Source organism: Haliotis rubra, unplaced genomic scaffold (assembly GCF_003918875.1).
Source record: "Haliotis rubra isolate DU_JTF1 unplaced genomic scaffold, ASM391887v1 Scf6, whole genome shotgun sequence".
NCBI lineage: Eukaryota > Metazoa > Mollusca > Gastropoda > Lepetellida > Haliotidae > Haliotis > Haliotis rubra.
Window position 1 is genome coordinate 4,010,055 of NW_025767301.1, and position 25,181 is coordinate 4,035,235.

The 25,181-nt window shown below is 39.2% G+C and overlaps 1 protein-coding gene and 1 long non-coding RNA gene across 2 annotated transcripts; one reads left to right on the forward strand and one right to left on the reverse strand.

Annotated features, from left to right (window-relative positions):
• LOC124255254 lies at window positions 1–8,275 on the reverse strand. The gene is made up of 4 exons (XR_006892657.1): window positions 8,231–8,275; window positions 7,443–7,474; window positions 4,261–4,450; window positions 1–850 (listed from the first exon to the last, which is right to left on the reverse strand). It is a non-coding gene; the product is annotated as an uncharacterized LOC124255254 (long non-coding RNA).
• On the forward strand, window positions 251–23,233 carry LOC124255251 (acetyl-coenzyme A synthetase 2-like, mitochondrial). Its single transcript, XM_046689112.1, has 14 exons — window positions 251–775; window positions 10,266–10,362; window positions 11,166–11,365; window positions 11,907–12,082; window positions 12,811–12,963; window positions 13,510–13,657; window positions 14,176–14,313; window positions 15,251–15,343; window positions 15,621–15,733; window positions 16,206–16,332; window positions 17,713–17,840; window positions 18,922–18,985; window positions 19,573–19,694; window positions 22,899–23,233. Exons 1-14 carry the CDS (start codon window positions 427–429, stop codon window positions 23,067–23,069), a joined length of 2,079 nt encoding a protein of 692 aa, XP_046545068.1. The 5' UTR covers window positions 251–426; the 3' UTR covers window positions 23,070–23,233.
• The last annotated feature ends 1,948 nt before the right edge of the window (window positions 23,234–25,181 follow it).

Below are 25,181 nucleotides of genomic sequence, written 5' to 3' on the forward strand. Positions count from 1 at the left end.
ATCGGTGGAAAATAATTTTTCTCCAACTACATCCACAAGTCAACGTTGCTGTTGATAATCTAATTATGACCCGAAAATCTCACATGCACAACCCTTTCTGAAGTTTCATGGCCCAGTTTTGTAACATACACTAGCTATACATTTGGTCCAATCAACACGCGCCGGAATTTGCCACGCCCACTTCTTCTGGTGGACCATTGACCACCAACGGTACTGGTCATGTTAACATTGACCTTATTTACAAGACATCGAGCATTTGAAGAGATAAATACCAGTTTCGGAGATATATAGTTTTGTGAAGTATACTAGTGTACGCGTATTGTTTGTGTGTAATACGGTAATGCGGAGCCAGCTAGCGAATGGGGCGGCTGAACGCTGTCAGTTGAATTGTTGAGTGAGGGCAGCTTGGGCAGAAACTCCAGCAGGATGGCCGTGCTCAGGGAATTGTTTTGCACCACTCTTAGAGTCCAGACGACACTATCTTGCAGCAGACAACCACAACTGAGGAAGTGCCTGAAGTATGCCAAGGTTTTGGTCAGTCAGCGAGGCATCACGACATCCACCACAACAACTCCTTTTCCTGAGTTTGAAGGGGTGCCACACATCAAAACACATGACGATTTGTACAGGTTCAGTTTGGAGAGCCCCGACGTGTTTTGGGGTAAACTGGCACGATCCAGGTTAAAATGGTTCCATGACTTCCATAAAGTGAAAGATTGTGACATGACAGAGGGGAAAATACAATGGTTCGATGGCGGCAAGCTCAATGCATCGGGTGAGTGTTGACAGAACGCAACTGTTTTGTTGTTTCTGTGGCAAAACTTGAGAGGCCCTGTTAGGGTTAGGTCATCTGTGAACACAAATGAAACAAGTCGATTAGATATGAATTGTTTCAAATATTATTGAAAAGACCATGTGTAATTCCCCATGTTATTTGATTCATGGTAGTTTAATGTTATTTGAAACACAACATCTTCCTCACCCTAAGTCGCGCCCTTTGTGATAGCAACCTTATTGTTCTATAGATAGTGAACGATAGTGAACAAACTTAATATTTTTAAGACATCGTGTGATGATCAAACAACGCGATAACAAAACTATTTTCATGTCATGAAGTTGTTGGAATTAAAATAATTGAAATAATTTACTGCCTGTTATTGATGGTGAGAATTCTTTCAAAACTGCAGTGAGAAAAATGTCATTATTTGCATGAAGTTCCCTAATTTGCTCTCTGACTTCTTGTCATACTTCTCAGATTGTCAAAAGAGTGATATCTAGTCTTTGAAATGAAAGTATTTTATAAAATTGTTTTTATTCAATTACCTTGATAAAATTGAAAAGAAAAACTTGTACAGGGATGGTTTTCACTTTAAGAGACTGTGGTAATCTTGACTTGCCAGATAGAGCTGTATTTTTATATATGTGAATGGACCGTAATGGTTATATTAGCGGTATGGTCTGCATGACGGACTAGTAGATCAAGTTTGTGACAAGTTCAGCAGTGCATGGATTTAGGTTAATAGTTTTAAGGTAATATGGCCGTTGCTCAAGTATGCATGCATGAAGTTCACCAGATTTGGATGGAGATTAAGTGTTTGCATGACCTGTAAAATTTGCATTTTTTAATTTTTTCAATAATTAGCACTTTGAAATAAGACAAGACTCGATTTAATAAGTGAGTGAGTGAGTTTAGAATTACGCCGCACTCAGCAATATTTCAGCTATACGGTGGCAGTCTGTAAATAATTGAGTCTGGACCAGACAATCCAATTATCAACAGCATGAACATCGATCTACGCAATTTGGATACGATGACATGTGTCAACCAAGTCAGCAATATGACCACCCGATCCTGTTAGTCACCTCTTATGACAAGCATGGGTTTCTAAACCAAGAGGGGCGGTGGGGTAGCCTAGTGGTTAAAGCGTTCACTTGTCACGCCGAAGACTCATGTTCGATTTCCCACATGGGTACAAAGTGTGAAGCCCATTTCTGGTGTCCCCGCCGGGATATTGCTGGAATATTGCTAAAAGCGGCATAAAACTAAACTCACTCACTATGCCCGCGTCTTTATGGGTCCATGTGATTTAAAGTGAAAGACGTGTTTATAGGATAGGATGCATATATAGTAACAGATACTGTTGTAGTATCTATGAATGAGCACCACGTTATCTACAAGGGTACAACTACCAGTATATAGTAAAGTTATCAGTAATTTTAATCACAATCGGCTCTTCAACAAATACTATATCCTAGCAACAGCTTATCCCTGATACAAGGATAAAATTTAACTATTTAAAACATGCACCAATGTAACTTGATATTGAAAAATGCTACTTTTTATGTGAGTATTTTCTCCTGGGGCATTTCAAAATTGTGCAAATATTTGTTCTATTTCATAGCCAAAATTTACAGAATTTAGCAGCAGTTGTTTGTTTTGTATGCAGCACTCAGCAATATTTCAGATATTCCCGGTAGCCAGTACATAGTCTGGACCAAATGACTGATTTTGTAAATCTGTACTGTCAGGTAGTGCTCGAGCGATTGATTGAAATCGAATAAATTGAATGGCTATGCTTGATGTGACGTGACAATTGCACGTGCTTCCCGCCCTTGACGCTGTTCACGCAGGTTTACTGTTAGTTTACCCTTGTAAAACTTCACACAGAAAATCAAAACAAAATGATAATAGTTTGTTAAATAACTTTTTATTTTGGAGAAACCTTTTTCCAGAATTGGTCTTATGTTTTCATTACATTCTGTGTTGGAATGAAAGATTGATCATGAACCAATTTGGATTTAGATTGTGATTCATTGATATCATTTTGACCCAAACAGACTGTGGAAGCATTTCCATTATAATACATAGCAAATGTCTGAGATAAAAAATACTATTCATTACATCTGTCAGTTTCTTAGAAGTGTTTTTGTTATAAACATACTTTACTGTATTTGGTTCTTCCTATTAATGCAGGGGCGGTGGGGTAGTCTAGTGGTTAAAGCGTTGGCTCGTCACGCCGAAGACCCGGGTTCGATTCCCCACATGGGCACAATGTGTTAAGCCCATTTCTGGTGTCCCCCGCCGTGATATTGCTGGAATATTGCTAAAAGCGGCGTAAAACTAAACTCAGTCAGTCAGTCCTATTAATGCAAGTCACTGACTACCTTTATCAACGGAAGTGATAAAACAATCATGCTGATAATAGAATACCGACCCAGTTAGAGGACTCCATTGTTTAGTGAGTTGAGAGGTAATGTTAACATGATAGCACTTAGTCCTTGAAGGAGACAAAAATTATGTTAAGTCATATGCAACACAGTGCTCATGCATTATTCATGAGGTAGCCAGAGTGTATATTATTTATAAAAAAATGTTAGTTATTGTTTTAACCAATAACGCTGGTAAGTTCAATGAGTGACTTAAGACTTGATGCTTTATCACGACTCCAGATTTATATTCATCAAGTATTTACGCTATCTCACAACAGTGCTATAGTGTCTATGATTACCCTCATGTTTGCCTAGGGAATATCCATTTACTTTGGGATGGGTGGAGAGTGGGAGAGAATTTGTTTTTAGAAAAAATCTTTATTTTCTCCATCTCTATCCAGACTGCCTCCGTGGTGTAGTGGTTAGAACGTCTGCCCAGAGAGCGGAAGGTTCGGGTTTGATCCCCGACCGCGTCATACCAAAAGACATTAAAATATGGTACTTGTTGGTCCCTGCCTGGCACTCAGCATTAATGGGTACAACAAGGACTGGTCGGCTTGGAGTCAGTATAATGTGTCTGAGTGGGGTATTCATGCTTCACTGCGGCATGGTATCTCAGTGGGCTAGCACTATAAAACCAGCTTAAGTCTGGGCTAGTACAAGCAGCCGCACATACACATACACACGCATGCACGTCGTCATATGAGCGAAATATTCTCAAGCACGACGTTAAACCCAATTTAGCACGACGTTAAACCCAATTTCACCTCACCTCCATCTCTATCCAACAAACTATTTATTTACTGAGCACCTGCAAACAATCTTTTCATTTTCACTACGAACACAGGAATTTTGACATTTGGGTATTTCCATCAAACTGACAAATTATTCTTTTATACCTCTGCCAACAAAAGATAACATTTTGAGCATTTGTTTCAACACACTACTCATTTAAATAATCTTTCGAAAACATATTCCCTGTATATGTGTACAACTTAAACCTATGCAAAATAGTACTCTTGTTTTTGTAATGTAAATGCAAATGCTCACCTGTGTATTTTACACATACTAGTATTTACACCAAGTGTATAAGAAGTGAGAAGTTCCTCATGTTTGGTCCCACCAATCAGGTATCTGCTCTTTTTTGCAAGTCTTCTTCTGTGTCTTTCCAGATATGTGTCCGAAACAAATGTTTATGGAAGCTTTCTTCATGTCATCTTCAAAATGTAGTCTTTCCATCCTGAAAGTAGTTTTACAACTCAATTTATACATGATTTAGCACCAATATTACCAGCCATGTATACACTTAGCACATTTTACTTATACCATCTGTAAGATTTTGAAATTTTATAAGTGTGCAAAGTGCACATAATGAAATTATAATTTTATTTCGTGAACTGAAGTAAGTTCTAAACTTGATAATCTCAGGCAAGGTGGGAGATTATCAAGTTTAGACCTTATTTCAGTTCATGAAATATAGTTAAGAACTTCATGTGTTAAAACATGTAATGAAAACACATCCGGATAGGGTATACTTGCACATGGGGTCAATTTGCCTATGGTCTGGAGGTCATGTAAATGTATCTGCCGTGATATTGCTGGAATATTGCTAAAAGTGGTGTAAAGCTGAACTTACTCACTCACCCATGTAAATGTATAGTTGCATTTGTGCAAATTAGCAGGATGTGTATTTCGGCCATGTGAAGACATGCCAAAAATACTTAGGTGTGGATTTCAAGTTATTTCATGTCATGTCATTTACAGAAAAGCAGAGGATCATTTCTATTAATAGCACTCTCCTGTCTTGACATGAACTCATTGTGTCTAAGAGAGTTCAGCTGCACCTTTCTGGCGTGCGTGTCACATGTGCATGTCACTTGAAATGTGAGGAATGTTCAAGCTCAAAGGGCCTTGTCCAGTAGGTAATGTGCTAGGTACATCAAAGTCAAAAGGGAGTAGTCAAACAAGGAACATTGTAAGTACGTAAAAGTCCAAATGACGTGGTCCAGCATGGGATGAAGGTTGAGCAACAACTTTGCTCACTATCTGCCGAGAACTTCACATTGTAATGTCCCTAAAGAGAGTGAGTGAGTGAGTGAGTGAGTGAGTTGGGTTTTACGCTGCTTTAAGCAATATTCCAGCAATATCACGACGGGGGCACACCAGAAATGGGCTTCACATACTGTAAGCATGTGGTGAATCAAACCCAGGTGTTTGGCGTGATGAGCGAATGCTTTAACCGTTGGGCTACCCCACCGCCCCTAAAGTGAAGAAAGCTAACATATACAAGACTCATGCATCTGAAAGGGAAGAACAGGGATATGACAAGATTACGGAATGATGTAAAACAATGATGCACACTCAGACGCAGTTACCGTCTTTGAAAAAATGATGACACAAGACTGGTTCATGCCAAAAGATCTGAGGGTTTGAAAATATAATGGTGTCATATACACAACCAGGCCAACCAAAAGCTGTGAAGACACAATGCCATTTAGAAAGTGGTCAAATGTAACACAAATGTTTATAACTGTTACATTTGACCACTTTCTAAATGGCATTGTGTATTCATAGCTTGCCATGCATGTAATAGTTATATACTCATACAGGGGTGGAAATAACCCATTGCCCGACGCCCGAGTCCAGTGTCTTTTTCTGTTGGGCAAGCAAATTTGTATATCACACTGTACCGGTGTCCAGTTGACTTTCCAATATTAATTATGTTGTTTATTTAAAAAATCAACAAGAAAACGTACGGTATAGTGGAAAAATTATCAGGGCAAGTGATTTTACATGTGCCACTGTACCGGAGTACACTAGCAAGTTATTTCCCCCGCTGTCATATCTGTAGTTAGTTTATTTGATGTTTTGTGATTGGTCAGTAAGTAGAGATGAGTCATGAAAGTGGTTCACGAACTGAAAAGGATACTTTTGGATGATTATGCAGAGTTGTGTATCATCAAATGTATTTACTTTAGATAAGAGCATTGTTACACCTTTTTTTAAAATTTTGCATTGTATTTGTACTGCTGTTAACCACTGGATTGTCTGGCCCAGACTCAATTAATTACCGACCACTGCCATAATTCTGGAATACAAAATAGCAGATCCTTAACCAAGCAGAAGAAAGGTATAATGAAGTATAAACTACCTTAATGCTAATATGATAATAAAATTCATACTTTATGAGACTTACAACAGTTGTAGTGCTATGATTGCTTGGTGGAGGGGGCCTAGCTTGTAGTTAAGACATTGAAATGAAGTATGATTCAATCATGCTGAAGGGCCAAGATAGCTGATGGCAAGGTATTTATCAAGTCGATTCATCCATTCAACTATTCAGGATATCGGCATTGTTTTTCAGTCCCATTTGACCTAAGCAGCCAATCATATTATGGAAATGGATACCTTCTTCAGAACGAAAAACTTTTAGATTAAGACGAAAGTTTTGGGTAAAATAATGCTATTCTGAACATATTAAGAAAGACATCGCTACCTATACCTAAATTATGGAACCATATTGGACATATCGCGGCTAGGTTATGGCCTATGACAAAAATGCTTCATGCATATATTTTCACATTAAGCATCGCGGTCGCGAAGGCTAAGACGGAGGCTGTGAAAGTTTCTAGATGTAACTTGTCAGTGACTTGACTTTACATTGCATGATCGCACAAAAGTATGGAAATAGTAATTTTATATGCACGCTGGACAACTTTTATGAATGTTATTGTTGATTTCAATTTATTTAATGATTTCCTCGATGTTTGAAACATCGCTATTACTTTGCTCTTTGACAATGCTATTGTAGACCCGGGGCCAAAGCATAAACAAGAATCGTTGTTTTCAATAACATTGCGAAAAATAGTTTATACTGTTTTACATGGAGTGCTGAACCTATAAACCTGACTTCAGATATATATATTTTATATTCAGAGAAGGAAGGAGGTTTAGTTTCTCAGAGCATAAGAAGCGTCTAACCATGGTAACACAGAAACTAAGACAACCGCAGCTTGTTTCCTTCATTTTGTTTATTAATTAGTGTAAACATGAGCGCCTGTTACTCGTATCTGGGACATTTTGAAAAGATAATTCTGCATAAAATGTTGTTCGTTTGACTTCTGATTTTTACCTGTATATTGGGAGTCCTTGATGTGTCAGATGTCACATTAGATCATAATGGCTGTTTACACCTAAACTACAATGAAGGTATCCCAAGTTATCTCCCTTACCTGGATCTTACTTCTCAATCCTATTCCTGGAGCTACAACATTAAGAAAAAATGTCGTGAATAACAGTGCACACATATGCATGCACAAACACACACATGTAGACAAACATAGACGCACACAGTCACACTCTTGACAAGAAACTTGATATGTTTGTTTGGTAGCGTACAAAATGTGTTATGTAAACAGATGTGCAACCATTTTCAAGGCCAACATACATGTTCCGAAAGCCAATATTTCTTTCTGTTTTTTAGTTACTGCAGGATAAGAGTATATCGTCTGCTTAAGTACTGTAATGTAGCATAACTATACCCAATATTAGACTGTCTTTTGACATTTCCTGATTGTGGTGTATATTATGCTACATTGTTCAACGTTTGTTTACATTGATATATATCCCAACCAGTGGAACAAGGTGGTAAACCTACAGATATATACAGTGTATCAAACCCTCTCTACATGTCTACAAACACCAGAATATGTAGAAAGGAAACAAAAATGATCATTAGGCTACTTTCCTGTATTAAATGAATCACGGTCCAATAAGATGTATGTGAGGGTGGCTCAGTGGAAGTCCAACCTTTCTTCAGACAGCCTTTCTCTCTTCCTTAAGTACGTGTCAATCAGCACGTTTTTCATGTAGTGACAGCATAGTGTGCTCTCTGTTGTTTTAAAATCTGTAATCCATCTTCAGAAAAGTATGCAACTCTGACAGAGATGAAACTTGACACCTGTACTCAGAATGATTTTTTTCCAATTCCTTCAATATACTAGAATGTTGATGTACTTACCTTGTGCAGCCTGTGTAACATCAGAATATGTTCACAGTTGCGAATCATCAAGCGTATTGACTTTAGATAAGAGTGCAAAGTTCAACGCAGGTATAGCCCACCGAAGTTGGTATTTGACCTCATTATTTTGATAATTTACAACAGCTTTCCCTCTTAGTCAAGCTTTCAAATAATAACGACTAGTTGAAACTCCAATAGAGTTTAACAACATTAAGCATGAGGTTATGTTGGATGGGAATATTAGTGCACCAAACAAATGACAAGTGCATTATTAAACAATTAATCATTATAATCATAAACGTTTTCATTCTTTGGAGACACTACTATTAAAATATTAATATGTGTCCCACTTTTGTAGTTGTTCACTTCATTTCCTATTCTTTCTAGTATATTTGAATTAGGTAATGTCAGAGCTGCCTTCAGTTTCAGACATGTTGTAGACCTTGATGATACTGTGTATGTTAAAGTTGTTCATGGATGGATTGGCTATGTATTAGTGTTGGGAATTGGTTGAAATCTCACAATTGATAATTGCTTCATTACCAACGAACATTACCAACATGATGCAACTTGCAACTTTAAAGTGATGACTAATATATCATGAACATAAACTTCCTGGAGTCTTAGAGAAATATTCAGTCATGACTTTTCAGTTAGTGAAGTGACTTTTCTAAGAATTAAACATGTTTTCAGGACCTGACAACTTCTAAGATATGTTCCATCGTCAAGTATTTCAAACACTAAAACAGTAGTTCCAAAATTGTTTATGTTCTATTATGAGAAAATGTGATCGATTGCTTGGTCGTTTGGTCACTACGACCAATCTTTGATTATTTCAATTAATCGGAACACCACTACTATGTATACATGAATGCCTAGGAGTTGGAGTATGTCAATGTCTGTCTATCCATCAGTTTTCGTTGGGTGGCATGGGGAAATTTGGGAAGTACACTAATACAAATTTATGTATATCAAGGTCCTTTATTTCATGAATAATAAAATGAATGAATTTGTTATAGATAAAATTTGTCATTAGTGACTCAGTCTGTCTGTCATTACCGGTAAGCTTGACATGTGATGAATTCACTAATTGTATCAGTGGCAAGAGACATACCTACAGTAAATTCATTAAGGTAAATATTTGCATGTGCAAAACAATGCACGTATAGTTTGTATTTAACAAGTTTTATTCTGATTGAAGTACTATAAAAATATCTAGTTCTGCAGACTGAAGTTTCAAGCCAGAATAGCATTATAAGGACACTGCAGTTATCATTGAGAACATGTTTATTTAAATCCAGGTTTTTGATCATATGATACAGGACCAAAAGATATAATTGACAATTTATTGCATGGCATGTTGTCAATAATCTATCCTTTCTTCCGTAACCACCTTCTTCTCTGAGATTTCTTAGATTTGATTATTTCAGTGAGGTGTGGTAGAAAAGCCATATTCATCTGCTGAATCCACATCACCATAACTCCATTAAGGCTATTAGACCGACCTTGCTTTCTGGATCCTGCTCACTGTGATATGGGGGCGGTGGGGTAGCCTAGTGGTTAAAGCGTTTACTCGTCACACTGAGGATCTGGGTTCAATTACCCACATGCATACAATGTGTGAAGCCCATTACTGGTGTTCCCCGCTGTGATATTGTTGGAATATTGCTAAAAGTGGCATAAAACTAAACTCACTCACTCATTGTGATATGGTGTATTGTCCATGAATATACAGAGTTTGCAGGCAAAGCAGGGACCAACCTATTTTTCACCCACTCCTTGGTCTTGAAGGGAAAGACGAGGTCACAGATTGGAGGACAATTACACGACTGACTTGATTTTTTCTGAAAACTGTCGAATTTATCAACCCTACATAATGTGACATAAACAAAAAAATTGTACATGTGCTGATTTGACGCTATTGACACCTTTTACAGGACTTAAGTGTATCTGTACAATTTGTTTTATGGGACTCCTGCAAACACTGTAATTAGTATCCAAGTTATGTTAGACAAGTTATTTTTGTGTATTTCAGTGAACTGCGTGGACCGCCATCTGGAGACTCGACAAAACCAGGTGGCACTCATCTGGGAGAAGGACGAGCCAGGGACACAGGAGACAGTCACTTATGGGTAAGGGCACATTGTCATTTGGGGCCTCCATTCTGCATGGGCCTTTTTGTCCCTTGCCGCAACGCAGAACGAAGGACTATGTATTCTGCAGCGTCTGTACGCCTGTACGTACATACGTCCCGATTCATATTAACGCGACATCTCATAGACTGTTGTACCCAATGTCTTCAAATTTGGTGACAGCCTGCATTGGGGGATTACACAGACAGCAGTCGGTTTTGGTCACCTTGACCTTATTTTCAAGGTCACCACGAGACTTTGACCACTTTTCAAGCTCTTGTTAATGCGATATCTCATTAACTGTTGTACCCAATGTCTTCAAATTTGGTGACAGCCTACATTGGGGGATTACCCAGACACCAGTTGATTTGGTTGACCTTGACCTTATCTTCAAGGTCACCACAACACTTTGACCACTTTTCAAACTCTTGTTAACACGAAATCTCATGGACTGTTGTTCCCAATGTCTTTAAATTTGGTGACAGCCTACACTGGGGGATTACGCATATACCAGTTGATTTGGGTGACCTTGACCTTATCTTCAAGGTCACCATGACACTTTGACCACTTTTCAAACTCTTGTTAACGCAATATCTCATAATACATTGCACCCAATATTTTTAATTATGTCGACAGCCTACATTGGGTGATTATGCAGTCATTTCCGGCATCTTGTACATTTGTATGTGACCAAAAAATGAAAAGTAGTAAATGTGTTATAAATATTCCATTCTGAATACTCATGAAAAAATAGATGTAGCAATAAAAAGTTGGGTGATAAGACATTGATTTTAACTTTGCAGTGAGCTGTCTGTCATGGTGAACAAGATGGCCAACATGCTGCGGCACAGTGGAGTGGACCGCGGTGACCGAGTGGCTATCTATCTGCCCCAGTCCCCCATAGCTGTGGCGGCCATGATGGCCTGTGCCAGGATTGGTGCCATCCACAGTGTAGTGTTCGCAGGCTTCAGTGCAGAGGCACTGGCAGGGAGAATCCAAGATGGTAGGTATTGGGGCGTTTTCATACAAGTCTACATATCAGATGATTTCATTAATTTCATTAGGACATTTAAATACGTTCTACAAATATTATGAATGTTTGATCAGCCAGTAATGAACTAAATATATATAGTATCGGTATCACAGTTATTTCTTCAGTGGCCTTACCCTTTAAGCACTAATTAATTTGAGAATCAAATGATGATAATTGTATGATGCAGAGATTATGTTAGGAGCTAAATAACAGAGTGTATACCCCATCACGGGGGGTCGGCTTATGTACGAAACATACCATTTTGATACTGATTTTAAGGGTCAGGTTAGGGGGTCGGTTTATCTATGAGGTCGGCTTATCTACGGTAATCCATATCTTTTACTAGTTGTGCATGATGATTAAGATATGGAAACAGACATAGTTTATAATCTCTATTTCAAAAGACGTTGTATTGAAGCTGCTGATATACACAAGCTGTGCATGCAGTATAAGATACCAGTCCACTGACATTATATGAATCGCTTTTAACAAAACCAATTTTCCTCACCAGCAAATGCTGAAACTGTAATAACTGCTGACCAGGGACTTCGGGGACGGAAAACCATCGAGCTGAAGAGAACTGTAGATGCTGCAGTTCAGAAGTGTCCAAGTGTCAAACGTGTGTTTGTGTATCAACGCACTGGAGGAGATGTGCCCATGGGCAAACTGGACATTCCCCTCGAGAAGGTTAGTCGAGAATCTCTGCATACCAGATGGTTATTAAAAAAAATTTTGTAACTTAAAACTATTTTCATGATGAAGTGGGGTCAACAAGCAAATGTTTAATACAGTAAACAGTTTAAAACTCATAACAAATTGACAGATACGTTAATCTCTATTACATGTCCTGGCTATTCGCTGTATATCTAGCTGAAATGCCAATAATGAGCAAAAGGTGGTCGTTCCTTTAAGTTAATTATAACCAGTTTATATTTACTGAAGATAAACCTCTTCTCAAAATGAAAAGATAACCATTCATTCTATTCTGGAATCATTTGGAAAGTATGTGTCAGAAATACTTGACTGTTATTTTATATGTATCACAGTATTGACTGTAAATCACTGCATAATGATGGTGGTTATCTTGTCAGATAAAGACATCAAGGACCACGTGCACAAATCAATCCTAGTGTTGCGATGATCGGAACTTATACTTTAGCTTAGGGGTGGTGAGGTAGCCTAGTGGTTAAAGTGTTCTCTTGTCACAGCAAAGACCCAGGTTCAATTCCCTACATGGGTACAGTGTGAAGGCCATTTCTGGTGACCCCCACCATGATATTGCTGGAATATTGTTAAAAGCGACATAAAACCATACTCACTCACTCACTTTAGCTTAGACTTGTTGTCCCGGAGCTAACATCTCTCAGAGCAAGTTGGTCAACTTCAGAGAGTAATCATGTTTTAATACCCTCCAGGCATTAAGCGGTGAGTCTGTGTCATGCAAACCCTCCGAGATGGGAAGTGAGGATCCCCTCTTCATGTTATATACATCTGGCAGCACAGGAAAACCCAAGGGCTTATCTCACTCAACTGGTGGCTACCTCCTCTACACCAATGTTACCTTCAAGGTCAGTCAAACTATACTAATGATACCATGGAGGTACAGGTAAACCTCCCCGTTATGTTGAACTTTGATATGTTTGACTTATGGTTGTCTTGAAGTGAGAGTTTGGTGCATTCTATCTTTATACATCCTTGTTTGGTTATGTCAAATATTTTCATAGGTTGATTCAACTTGTATTAGGTCCACCTTTTTGTGAGACTTCTAGACCGTGCTCCTTGGCTGATATTCTGTGTCAGATGTACAGTTAATGTCAGTACAACTTGCAAAATTGGAGGAAAAACTGTCATGTTTATACAGTTTTAATTAGAGAGATGGCTTTGGCTAAAAATAAAACCAACAGAGAGGCAGAGACATTATTGTAATGTATGCAGTGTTAATAACTATGTATTAAAAAACCTTTAACTTTTAAAAAATCTGCACAACATAATGATTCGTTTTAAAACCTAAATAAAGTTTGGAACCTGAGATCATCTCAAGGAAAGGCTCTACCTCTATGTTGATGTTAGAATCAAGGTGTAATCTGCTAAGTTACTGTTGTGTGCCTTGCCAGCATGTCTTCGACTACCAGGACGGCGAAGTGTTTGGCTGCGTTGCAGACATTGGGTGGATCACAGGACACAGCTACGTGGTGTACGGGCCCCTTTCTAATGGGGCAACCACCCTGTTGTTTGAGAGCACACCTGTATACCCTAATCCAGGTAGGGAAGCTGTTTTAGACATGTTTCAAATAATTGTAATGTTTTAATGCATATTAGGATATTAAATAATGTGTTTAGACTTTTTAAGTCATTAAACAAGGAGATTTATAAACTTGTGAACGACAGCATGGAAAGTGATTAGAGAGGTTAGAATTACCTTCTCTTGGCTGTAGGGCCGTCAAACAAGACAAAAAAGTGTTTTTGTTTTGCAGATATTATATTCAAAGTATAGTTACAACTGTTGTAGGAATTTTTAATGGACATAAAAAGTACCTCAAGGAGAACTCTCTTCAAAGAATGAGCAACCTCTACAGATTGGTGCGAGTTTCTTTATTATATTTAGCCTGTAAGAAATTCAGGAAGATTTTAAACATTGTAGAGACAAAATTATGGCTTATTTCATTTTCAAACCAATCACTAAAGGGCCATGCCTTGTGAAAATGATGAACATTTGTCATTAGTGTTTTAGTGATATACTGGTAATCAGTACCTGTACATTGAAGTCTGTTGATACTTAGGTCGGTACTGGGAGGTGGTGGAGAGGTTAAAGCTGAACCACATCTATCTGGCACCCACTGCACTAAGACTGCTGCTCAAGTCGGGGGACTCCTGGGTGAACAAGTATGACCGATCTTCACTGCGAAAACTGGGGTGTGGTGAGTGTGTGTTGCCAGTCTATCAGAGCACCTTGGTACCAGGGCTGGATCTAGCATTTTGGAAAGGGGGAGTGCACATATATTATGAAGTCTAAAAGTTAGGGGGAAATACTCCTCAGTGACATTTTCTTCGAGGGAGAGGGTGTGTGTATATGTCCCCCCCTTTTCTCTGGATCCACCCCTGGGTACCCTGTGTACTGTACGGCTGTTAGACTGTATAGGGTGGGCTTACTGAAGACCTCCTACAGGTGCTTTGTGATCAAGTTCTGTAAGGAATGCTGCGAAGAGTTGTGTCTACACGTGAAGATCCATGTTAGAATTTGTCTTCAGCAACCCATGCTCGTCATAACAGGCGACTAACATGATCAGGTGTTCAGGATTGTTGACACATGTCATTGTATCCCAATTACATACCTAGATTAAAGGTCATGCTGTCGATCACTGTATTTTCCGGTCTGGACTCGATTATTCACAGACTGCTGTCAGAATGCTCAGTTAAACAACAAACAAAAAAACAGAGTTGTGTCCCTTGATGTGGTTTTGAGTGTTTGATACTTCCTGTTTGTGACTTTTTGATTGCTGACACCAAACCTGTGGCCAATCATATGGCTAATACACTGTGCAAAATGGTCTTTGATAGGAGTGCACAGTATAATTAGGATACCTGTATTCCATTACTTCAAGGTGCTTTTCCGATAATACAAACTACATTAATGTATGTGTTCTGGTCAATTTTGTAAAAAAAGACAAATAAAACTTTCATTATTAACATTACACTTAACATAAAATCACACCATAAATTTCAGTACTTAAAGCCACAGGTGTTTTTGTAGGAAATATGTACGGTATTGTTAAAATGTTCATGAAGTGCTTAAATTTTAGTCAGAAAATTCATAGACAGAACTTGCTTCATTGACAGTCTTCATGTTGTTTCCAGTTGGTGAGCCACTCAACCATGAGGCTTGGCAATGGTACTACAATGTAGTAGGGGAGAACAGGTGTGACATCATCGACACCTGGTGGCAGACAGGTCAGTGCATAAAGGGAGACCACTGTCTCAAACTTCAGCTGGCATGTTTTACCTTGTTTGAATATTATCAGTTACCTGTAACAAGTTACTCTTTTCTAGTTTCAGCTGTTTATTTCTTTGCTTTGGTACCATATTTTTTATTTTGATTGTGTGACCTGAAAAAGTTCCAACACACTTTGTCAACATTTATGAGTCAAATTTGCTATGTGAAGTAACCTTTAGACTAAAATACTGTCAAAGCCCTTTAGTTTAAAAGTTGTTTTTCTCAACCAAACAGAGACCGGGGGCATCAGCCTGGCTCCAAGACCGTCGGCTCCTGGTGCTGAAATTATACCTGCCATGCCAATGAGACCATTTTTCGGCATTGAGCCTGTTCTCATGGATAGTGAGGTACTGTCAGGCTATTAGCATTTGTTGGGTTCATACATTTTGCTGAGGTATGACACAAGTTTTTGTTTTTCATTATCTGTATCATGATGATGGTGTTATATTTTGTTGTGAGATAAACAATGTTGTGTAATAAGTAATGATATTCGGGAAGCCTTTTTTAAAGTCAGGTGAGCTTCTGTTGTGGTCTCTTGTGTTGCTTACTTTTTACCTTATTTAGACACTTGCACTTTGACCATGTCAATAGATTCTCAATTGCCAGCATCAAGAGACTCCACTCCAAAACTCTTGATTTTGTTCAATATAATCAAATCGTATTTCCAATATGGCTGCCACAGCAGCCATTTGTGAAAACACCAGAAATTCATATGCCAGTATTTATAAATCTGTAAGAGCTGAATGTTAAAGCTCATTTGAATTATGATTTAGTATGAGAATCCATGAATCAAACAGTGTGTGCACTCTTCTTGAGTAGGGTCAAGAGTTGACTGGGAATGATGTCAATGGGGCCCTGTGCATCAAGAAGCCATGGCCTGGAATGACCCGCACCATCTATGGCGACCATAACCGATACCAGGACACATACTTCAAGCCTTACCCTGGTCAGTGATCTACATCATATATATCTGTAGAAATTGCATCTTCGCGAAGCAAGGGAGTTAACTGACTGTAAAAGTCCACTTTCAACCCTTGCCAAACTAGACTGGGATTCCGTAGCTCAATTGTATTGCCACCAGGGGATTACTATTAGTTATGTCCTTTTTGTGTACCTCATACTGGCCAATAACATTCCATCTCTCATATCATGTGCACTTGTTTCAAACAAAATGACAGTCAAGACGACGAGATTAAAAATCAAGATTTATTGGGGTATAGTGTGATAAAACTTGTCTTATCTCATAAGTGTATCAGGGGCGGTGGGGTAGCCTAATGGTTAAAGCGTTGGCTCGTCACGCCGAAGACCCGGGTTCGAATCCCCACATGGGTACAATGTGTGAAGCCCATTTCTGGTGTCCCCCGCCGTGATGTTGCTGGAATATTGCTAAAAGCGGCGTAAAACCAAACTCAGTCAGTCATAAGTGTATCAAACCGCTTGTTGACTGAAAAAATGAAAAGATCTGGCCAATATTTGTTCTTGCCCAGCTGTACACTACAATGGACCTACATCTGCACACTACTGGCCATGGTGTTTTAGAAACCAGTTGTTGAATTTGTTACACGTTTGATTCGACTGTGCATAGGTTTGTTAGGCCAACATATACTGGACAAAATAAGTTAGGGATATTGGTATTTTTATGATTGATATTTTATCAGTGTGACAATGAATAAATAGATCATTATTCATAATTTCAAAATTTACATATATCCCTAACTATTTTTGTCCAGTATATAACAGATACAGTTCAGGAAGGGTGGAAATTGGACTTTTATAGTCGGGAAGATGTAGAAATCACTGCACTTTACATGTATTGAAATGAAAGTTCATATACATGTATGTATACGTTTGAGCTAAGGAATAATTGATCTGTTTGAAGAGCATTATATGTAAGTCAAAGTAACTGCTATTTATATGAAGTAGAAATGATAATTTATCGGTAAGTAGAACTGAAGTTGTAAAATGTCAGAAGAGAAATGTTCAAGTCTAGATCCACTTGCACTAAGCTTCTGAAACACATAGATTAATGGAACCCCCCATACTTAACATTGGCTTACAATGGTTGTAGCACTGTGATTGTTTTGTGCAAGCCAGTCTCGGGCTGCTAATAACATATGTATAGTTCAGGTTTGGCCATGAAAAGGATATAAAAGTGTCATTGCTCCAAGTTGAGCCATTCATTCAAAAGTGTATCTGTTGTATTTGATTTGTGTTTTGATAAGCAGCCGCCTGTAATGGAATGCCTTCACCTGTTTGCTTGCAGTGTTAGAAAACGTTAAATATATGTAAGTTTGATCTTTTTTAACATGTATGTTTGAATGTCCAGGGCTATACTTTTCGGGTGATGGTGCACACCGAACTGATAAAGGATACTACCAGATAACAGGCAGGATGGACGATGTCTTGAATGTCACAGGCCACAGACTTGGCACGGCAGAGATTGAAGATATTATTGTGAGAATATTGTTAATTAAAAAACTATTATCTCCTTGCGGTTACATGATATAGCAACCCAAACATGGCGCACAGACATATTTAAGTCTTCTTAGGGTACCATGTACCGCGTATTCCAATCTGAACTTGTCCTTGAAAAATATCACATATACCACTTTCTCCTTGGCTCTTAAATTTCTCTTGTTTAGAAGTTCCTGCCATTGTTTACCTATAGAAGTAGGTAGGTGGCACAAAGTTCCACCTGAAGAAAGAATGTGTAACCTCTGCGACGCGTGTGATGTTGGCGATGAATTTCATTACATTTTTCTCTGCCCTTTCTTCAAACATCATCCTAAAAACTTATATCCCAAATCATTATGTTAAAAAATCCAATGTTTTAATATTTAAAGAATTGTTTAACTGTAAACGAATTAGTGTTTTAAAAAAACTGTGTATATTTTGTAGTACTATCATGAAAACTGTAAATCTTCCTTGTAAACCATCCAGCCATCCCATGTATTCTCAGTTGTATATTTGTACCTCTTATGCCGAGTATCCTGGCCTGAGCGTAATCAAAGTTCTGTTCTGTTCTGAAGATATTATTGTGAGAATATTATTATAATACACATTAGAGTTGCTTAATGAATTTGCATCTCTATAATATTTAAGGGACCAGTCATATTTTTGGAGGGTGGCTAGGGGATGGGTTTTAGATAGAATCATGGCACGGTCACTGATATTTCACTAGGGAAGACTAATATAAAAAAGTACTATATTTGGGATGATATATGACTAGGGACGATTATTAGAAACATAAAACACATTTTTGGGGAGGGTGATGGTTAAATGGCTATTTTACAATGAAATACAGAGTGATTTTGCATTTTATCTTTTCAGCGAGGGTCAATACAAAATATACAAGGTCATGAGAACGTAATCCAAAAATATGAAAAGCTGTAGGGAAGGGTGTTTTCTGTGCATTAGTACCTCAAACTTCTCTGTCTATCTGAGTTCATTATAACTGTAGTTTGCTATGATAATGACTGACAAATTGCATTTGATCATGATTTGAGAAAACAGGATGTTGTGATTTGTCTTACAGACAGAGCATCCAGACATTGCTGAAGCAGCAGTGGTGGGCTTCCCTCATGACATCAAGGGGGAAGGTAGGGTATGAACATGTTACCTTTATGACAGTGGTGAATCTATCTCAACAACAGTCATATCCCTAAGATCACATTGTGGAATTGAGCCCACACACACCCTCTGGATCTGCCCCTGCATACACAGGCAGTCTCACGCACACTTTCTCTCTCTCTCACACACAACACACTATCTCATACACACACACACACTCTCTCTCTCTCTCTCTCTCTCACACACACACACACACACTCTCTCTCTCTCTCTCACACACAACACTCTCTCTCTCATACACACACTATCTCTCTCACTATCACTAGCACACACACACACTATCTCATACACACACTCTCTCTCTCACACACACACACACTCACACACAACACACTATCTCATACACACTCTCTCTCTCTCACTCACACACACAACACACTATCTCTCTCATACACACACTATCTCTCTCACTATCACTAGCACACACACACACACTATATATATATATATATGTCACACAAAACACTTAATCTCTCGAATGCACACACTACCTCTCTCTCTCACACACACACACGGTTTTCAAGGCCATGTCTTACCCTTCACCTTGTGTGTGCAGGTGTGTATGCCTATGTGACACTCAAGGATGAGGTGAAGACGTCCAAAAAAGAGATCTGTGAGCAGCTGAAGGGTATTGTGAAGGCCAACATTGCCGCCTATGCCGTACCAGATGTAATACAGGTCAGTGGGTAATACAGTCAGTGGGTAATACAGCCAATGGGTAATACAGGTCAGTGGGTAATACAGGTCAGTGGGTAATACAGGTCAGTGGGTAATACAGGTCAGTGGGTAATACAGCCAGTGGGTAATACAGGTCAGTGGGTAATACAGGTCAGTGGGTAATACAGGTCAGTGGGTAATACAGCCAGTGGGTAATACAGGTCAGTGGGTAATACAGGTCAGTGGGTAATACAGGTCAGTGGGTAATACAGGTCAGTGGGTAATACAGGTCAGTGGGTAATACAGGTCAGTGGGTAATACAGGTAATACAGTGGGTAATACACAGTGGGTCAGTGGGTAATACAGGTCAGTGGGTAATACAGGTCAGTGGGTAATACAGGTCAGTGGGTAATACAGGTCAGTGGGTAATACAGGCCAGTGGGTAATACAGGTCAGTGGGTAATACAGGTCAGTGGGTAATACAGGTCAGTGGGTAATACAGCCAGTGGGTAATACAGGTCAGTGGGTAATACAGGCCAGTGGGTAATACAGGCCAGTGGGTAATACAGGTCAGTGGGTAATACAGGTCAGTGGGTAATACAGGTCAGTGGGTAATACAGGCCAGTGGGTAATACAGTCAGTGGGTAATACAGGTCAGTGGGTAATACAGGTAATACAGGTCAGTGGGTAATACAGGTCAGTGGGTAATACAGGTCAGTGGGTAATACAGGTCAGTGGGTAATACAGCCAGTGGGTAATACAGGTCAGTGGGTAATACAGGTCAGTGGGTAATACAGGCCAGTGGGTAATACAGCCAGTGGGTAATACAGGTCAGTGGGTAATACAGGTCAGTGGGTAATACAGGTCAGTGGGTAATACAGGTCAGTGGGTAATACAGGTCAGTGGGTAATACAGCCAGTGGGTAATACAGTCAGTGGGTAATACAGGTCAGTGGGTAATACAGTCAGTGGGTAATACAGTCAGTGGGTAATACAGGTCAGTGGGTAATACAGGTCAGTGGGTAATACAGTGGGTAATACAGGTCAGTGGGTAATACAGGTCAGTGGGTAATACAGGTCAGTGGGTAATACAGGTCAGTGGGTAATACAGGTCAGTGGGTAATACAGGTCAGTGGGTAATACAGCCAGTGGGTAATACAGGTCAGTGGGTACATACAGGTACAGTCGAGTGGAGTAATACAGTGGGTAATACAGGTAATACCAGTGGGTAATACAGGTCAGTGGGTAATACAGGTCAGTGGGTAATACAGGTCAGTGGGTAAGTGGGTAAGCCAGTGGGTAATGGGTAATACAGGTCAGTGGGTAATACAGGTCAGTGGGTAATACAGCCAGTGGGTAATACACAGGTCAGTGGGTAATACAGTGGGTAATACAGGTGGGTAATACAGGTCAGTGGGTAATACAGTCAGTGGGTAATACAGGTCAGTGGGTAATACAGGTCAGTGGGTAATGCCACAGCCAGTGGGTAATACAGGTCAGTGGGTAATACAGGTCAGTGGGTAATACAGTCAGTGGGTAATACAGGTCAGTGGGTAATACAGGTCAGTGGGTGGGTACAGGTCAGTGGGTAATGTACAGGTCAGTGGGTAATACAGGTCAGTGGGTAATACAGGTCAGTGGGTAATACAGTCAGTGGGTAATACAGGTCAGTGGGTAATACAGGTCAGTGGGTAATACAGGTCAGTGGGTAATACAGTCAGTGGGTAATACAGGTCAGTGGGTAATACAGGTCAGTGGGTAATACAGGTCAGTGGGTAATACGGTCAGTGGGTAATACAGTCAGTGGGTAATACAGGTCAGTGGGTAATACAGGTCAGTGGGTAATACAGGTCAGTGGGTAATACAGTCAGTGGGTAATACAGGTCAGTGGGTAATACAGGTCAGTGGGTAATACAGTCAGTGGGTAATACAGGTCAGTGGGTAATACAGGTCAGTGGGTAATACAGTCAGTGGGTAATACAGGTCAGTGGGTAATACAGGTCAGTGGGTCAGGTCAGTGGGTAATACAGGTCAGTGGGTAATACAGGTCAGTGGGTAATGCAGGTCAGTGGGTAATGCAGGTCAGTGGGTAATACAGGTCAGTGGGTAATACAGGTCAGTGGGTAATACAGTCAGTGGGTAATACAGTCAGTGGGTAATACAGGTCAGTGGGTAATACAGGTCAGTGGGTAATACAGGTCAGTGGGTAATACAGTCAGTGGGTAATACAGGTCAGTGGGTAATACAGGTCAGTGGGTAATACAGTCAGTGGGTAATACAGGTCAGTGGGTAATACAGGTCAGTGGGTAATACAGTCAGTGGGTAATACAGGTCAGTGGGTAATACAGTCAGTGAGTAATACAGGTCAGTGGGTAATACAGTCAGTGGGTAATACAGTCAGTGGGTAATACAGGTCAGTGGGTAATACAGTCAGTGAGTAATACAGTCAGTGGGTAATACAGGTCAGTGGGTAATACAGGTCAGGGTCAGTGGGTTATACAGGTCAGTGGGTAATACAGGTCAGTGGGTAATACAGGTCAGGGTCAGTGGGTAATACAGGTCAGTGGGTTACTCTTTGTGCATGGCTGAACTATTTGTACTATATCTGTTGGACAACACAATCATAGTAAACTATTTGTACTATATCTCTTGGACAACACAATACTACTCAACTATTTGTACTATATCTGTTGGACAACACAATACTAGTCAACTATTTGTACTATATCTGTTGGACAACACAATAATAGTCAACTATTTGTACTATGTCTGTTGGACAACACAATACTAGTCAACTATTTGTACTATATCTGTTGGACAACACAATACTAGTCAACTATTTGTACTATATCTGTTGGACAACACAGTCAAAGTCAACTATTGGTACTATGTCTGTTGGACAACACAGTGATAGGGAGAAAATTTAGTACATTTTGGATGATATCTTTTGTGAAACTGTACGTGACCCCAGTAACTGTGTGTTGATTGTTTTGTCTTATTAGGAGGGCTATGAATAGATTAGATGGTCTCTTCAGTTGATTTTATTTTTTTCTTGTGTTTAGAAAGGCTAAATTCTCCACATGCTTCATGTAAGTCAGTTTGGCCAGTTACTGCTTCATGCCAATATCAACCACAGTTAGGATTACATGCTGATATATATATACTAATGAAACACAGAGGTTTTCAAACGAGAAAGGAAGAAATGATTGTCAAAGTTTCATTACAGGTAACGCCAGGCTTGCCAAGAACTCGGTCAGGTAAGATAATGCGACGCATATTACGAAACATCGCAGCAAATAAACTGGATGAACTTGGAGATGTGTCAACCCTTGCTGAGCCTGACATTGTTGATACCATCATCAAGATCCACATCAAACTCACAAATTCTGAGAATTAATCCAGAGAATTGTTGCTATTGGATGGTACTTGACAGAATCTTCCATTGGAGCCATAGCAGTTAGAGCCAGGATACCTACTGCTATAGGAACTTGACATTTAGGAACAATGTTGAACGGGGTCTTGTTGGATGGATGGATGAAATGATATGGGGGTCAAAAGAGACCACACAAGGCATAAATGTTCGTGGTGATGGTTGTGAAAACCACAAATCTTTTTACTGTCATGAAAACAATGGACGTCAATCTTTTGGTTATATTATGGCAGTGTTAGATTAATCCTTATAGATGGTCATAAATTCTTCTTGAAAACATTTGGTTAACGAAAAGGTTATCCATGTTGTTTTTTAAAAACAAATGTATTCTGATTTATAAATTTTGGACATTTTGTATGATATGCCTGTGTGCCTATATCTATGTTATCAGGAAGTGAAATTTTCAATGGCAGAGTGTGTTCCTGCACTGTTTCTGGCAATACCCTGCATCAAGGGCACAGAGTTCTTGATGTTTGCCATGTTAACTTTACTGATTCTTGAAGTTTATTGATGGGTTGTAGTTGTCATGTTTCCCTGGCAACCACTACACAGTGGAAAACAATACAGCATACTCGATATTTTTTGTGACAAACTGTTTCTGTAAAACAGTTAGTTCCCTACAGGGAAGTGTGATGGCATCAACACCGTTGCATGTTGTAAAGAGAAAACCCGCGTCCAAGGGTTACGTTCAAAATGTAAACATGGGAGAGTGAGAGAATATCCCCAGCCTTGAGTGTTTATATTTGTAAGCCAGAATTTACCAGAAATGTTTTATGCTAATTATAAACCATCTAAATGCAAGAAATACCAGAAAAAAAAAAACGGAATAGTTTATGGTGAAACTAGAGTAGGTATATAATGAATTCAATGACAGTCTGTCACATGCCACCACATGCCGAGTGGGAAAACACTGGTTTACACTATATATACATGAGGTTGCAGGTTCCTTGCCTTGAAATTATATTGTGAAAATAATTGATCAGATTTCTACATTAGATGCATATTAAAAAGCCTACCGGTATTAAACAATTCTTCTATAAAAATGTGAAATGTCCAAGCAAGCCTTACAATTCAAATACATGTAGTTATAAAGGAGAGTTCAGTGTACATGCAAAACTAATCTACCCACTAACCAGCAGCACATCCGCTCTACCTCATTAGAAAGAGTTGTATTCAGTCATTCATAATCAATATGTACCTTTATTTGAATGTTGATTTTGCTCTTGCTTTTATACACACATGAAATGCATCCCTCTCACCCTACTTTGTTATGCGCACAATACTCAACTGTTACACAGATGAGAGATTAGGAATGTTATTTGTGAGTGCATGATAATGTATATATGTCTGTGAGCAGGATATTTTTGCATTTTATTTGAGAATTCTTAATGTGCTATTGCAGTTTTTAACATTTTAACCTGTTTTAGTCTGTGTAAATATTGTTACATGTACTGAATATATGGCAGCTACCTAAACATTCTTATTCAATTCAAATGTTCTGATTCCCAGGGTATATTCATGAGAGTAAATACATTTTTGGAAACTAATAACAATAATATTCCATTGCCTTCTCATTCTCTTCCCACAGAGGTTACTCCTGTCATATCTTCCTACGTAACCTCTGTTCTAATACGGCCCTTTCATGGTGTGAGCGTTCAAGACTCGTGATTGGAGGCAATCAGATTTAGTTGTGCAATCAGCGCCGTTGTTTCAAAAGTGATCATTCTTAAGGCCTCGGTAATTTCCGTATGCTTAGAGAAAACTAAACTTCTTCCCCTGCGCGATGCGCAAATGTTTCTTCTAGACAGAACTCAGTCATGTTATGGCGGATCAGTGGCCTCTCCATCGCCCTCGTTGACAACTGACAAGCTAGCCATTAAACGTCTTGTGTGTAACATCAACACAAGTCCCCGGCAGATGGGGGATATTTGTGGCCCCACATTTGCTTGTGTTAGTCAAGTTGAATCTAAGTCAATGTAACACGTGTTCTGATTAGATAGAAAGAAGGGAGATAATTCGTGTTGTGATCTTTTGCCGCTAGGGGATTTAACGAGAACCGGGAAATATGGCCGTATTAGA

Coding starts and splice junctions, on each gene's coding strand:
- LOC124255251 (XM_046689112.1), top strand. CDS start 427: ATGGCCGTGCTCAGGGAATTGTTTTGCACCACTCTTAGAGTCCAGACG. Junction 10,363..11,165: donor CAGGAGACAGTCACTTATGG/GTAAGGGCACAT, acceptor TTAACTTTGCAG/TGAGCTGTCTGTCATGGTGA. Junction 12,964..13,509: donor ACACCAATGTTACCTTCAAG/GTCAGTCAAACT, acceptor GTGCCTTGCCAG/CATGTCTTCGACTACCAGGA.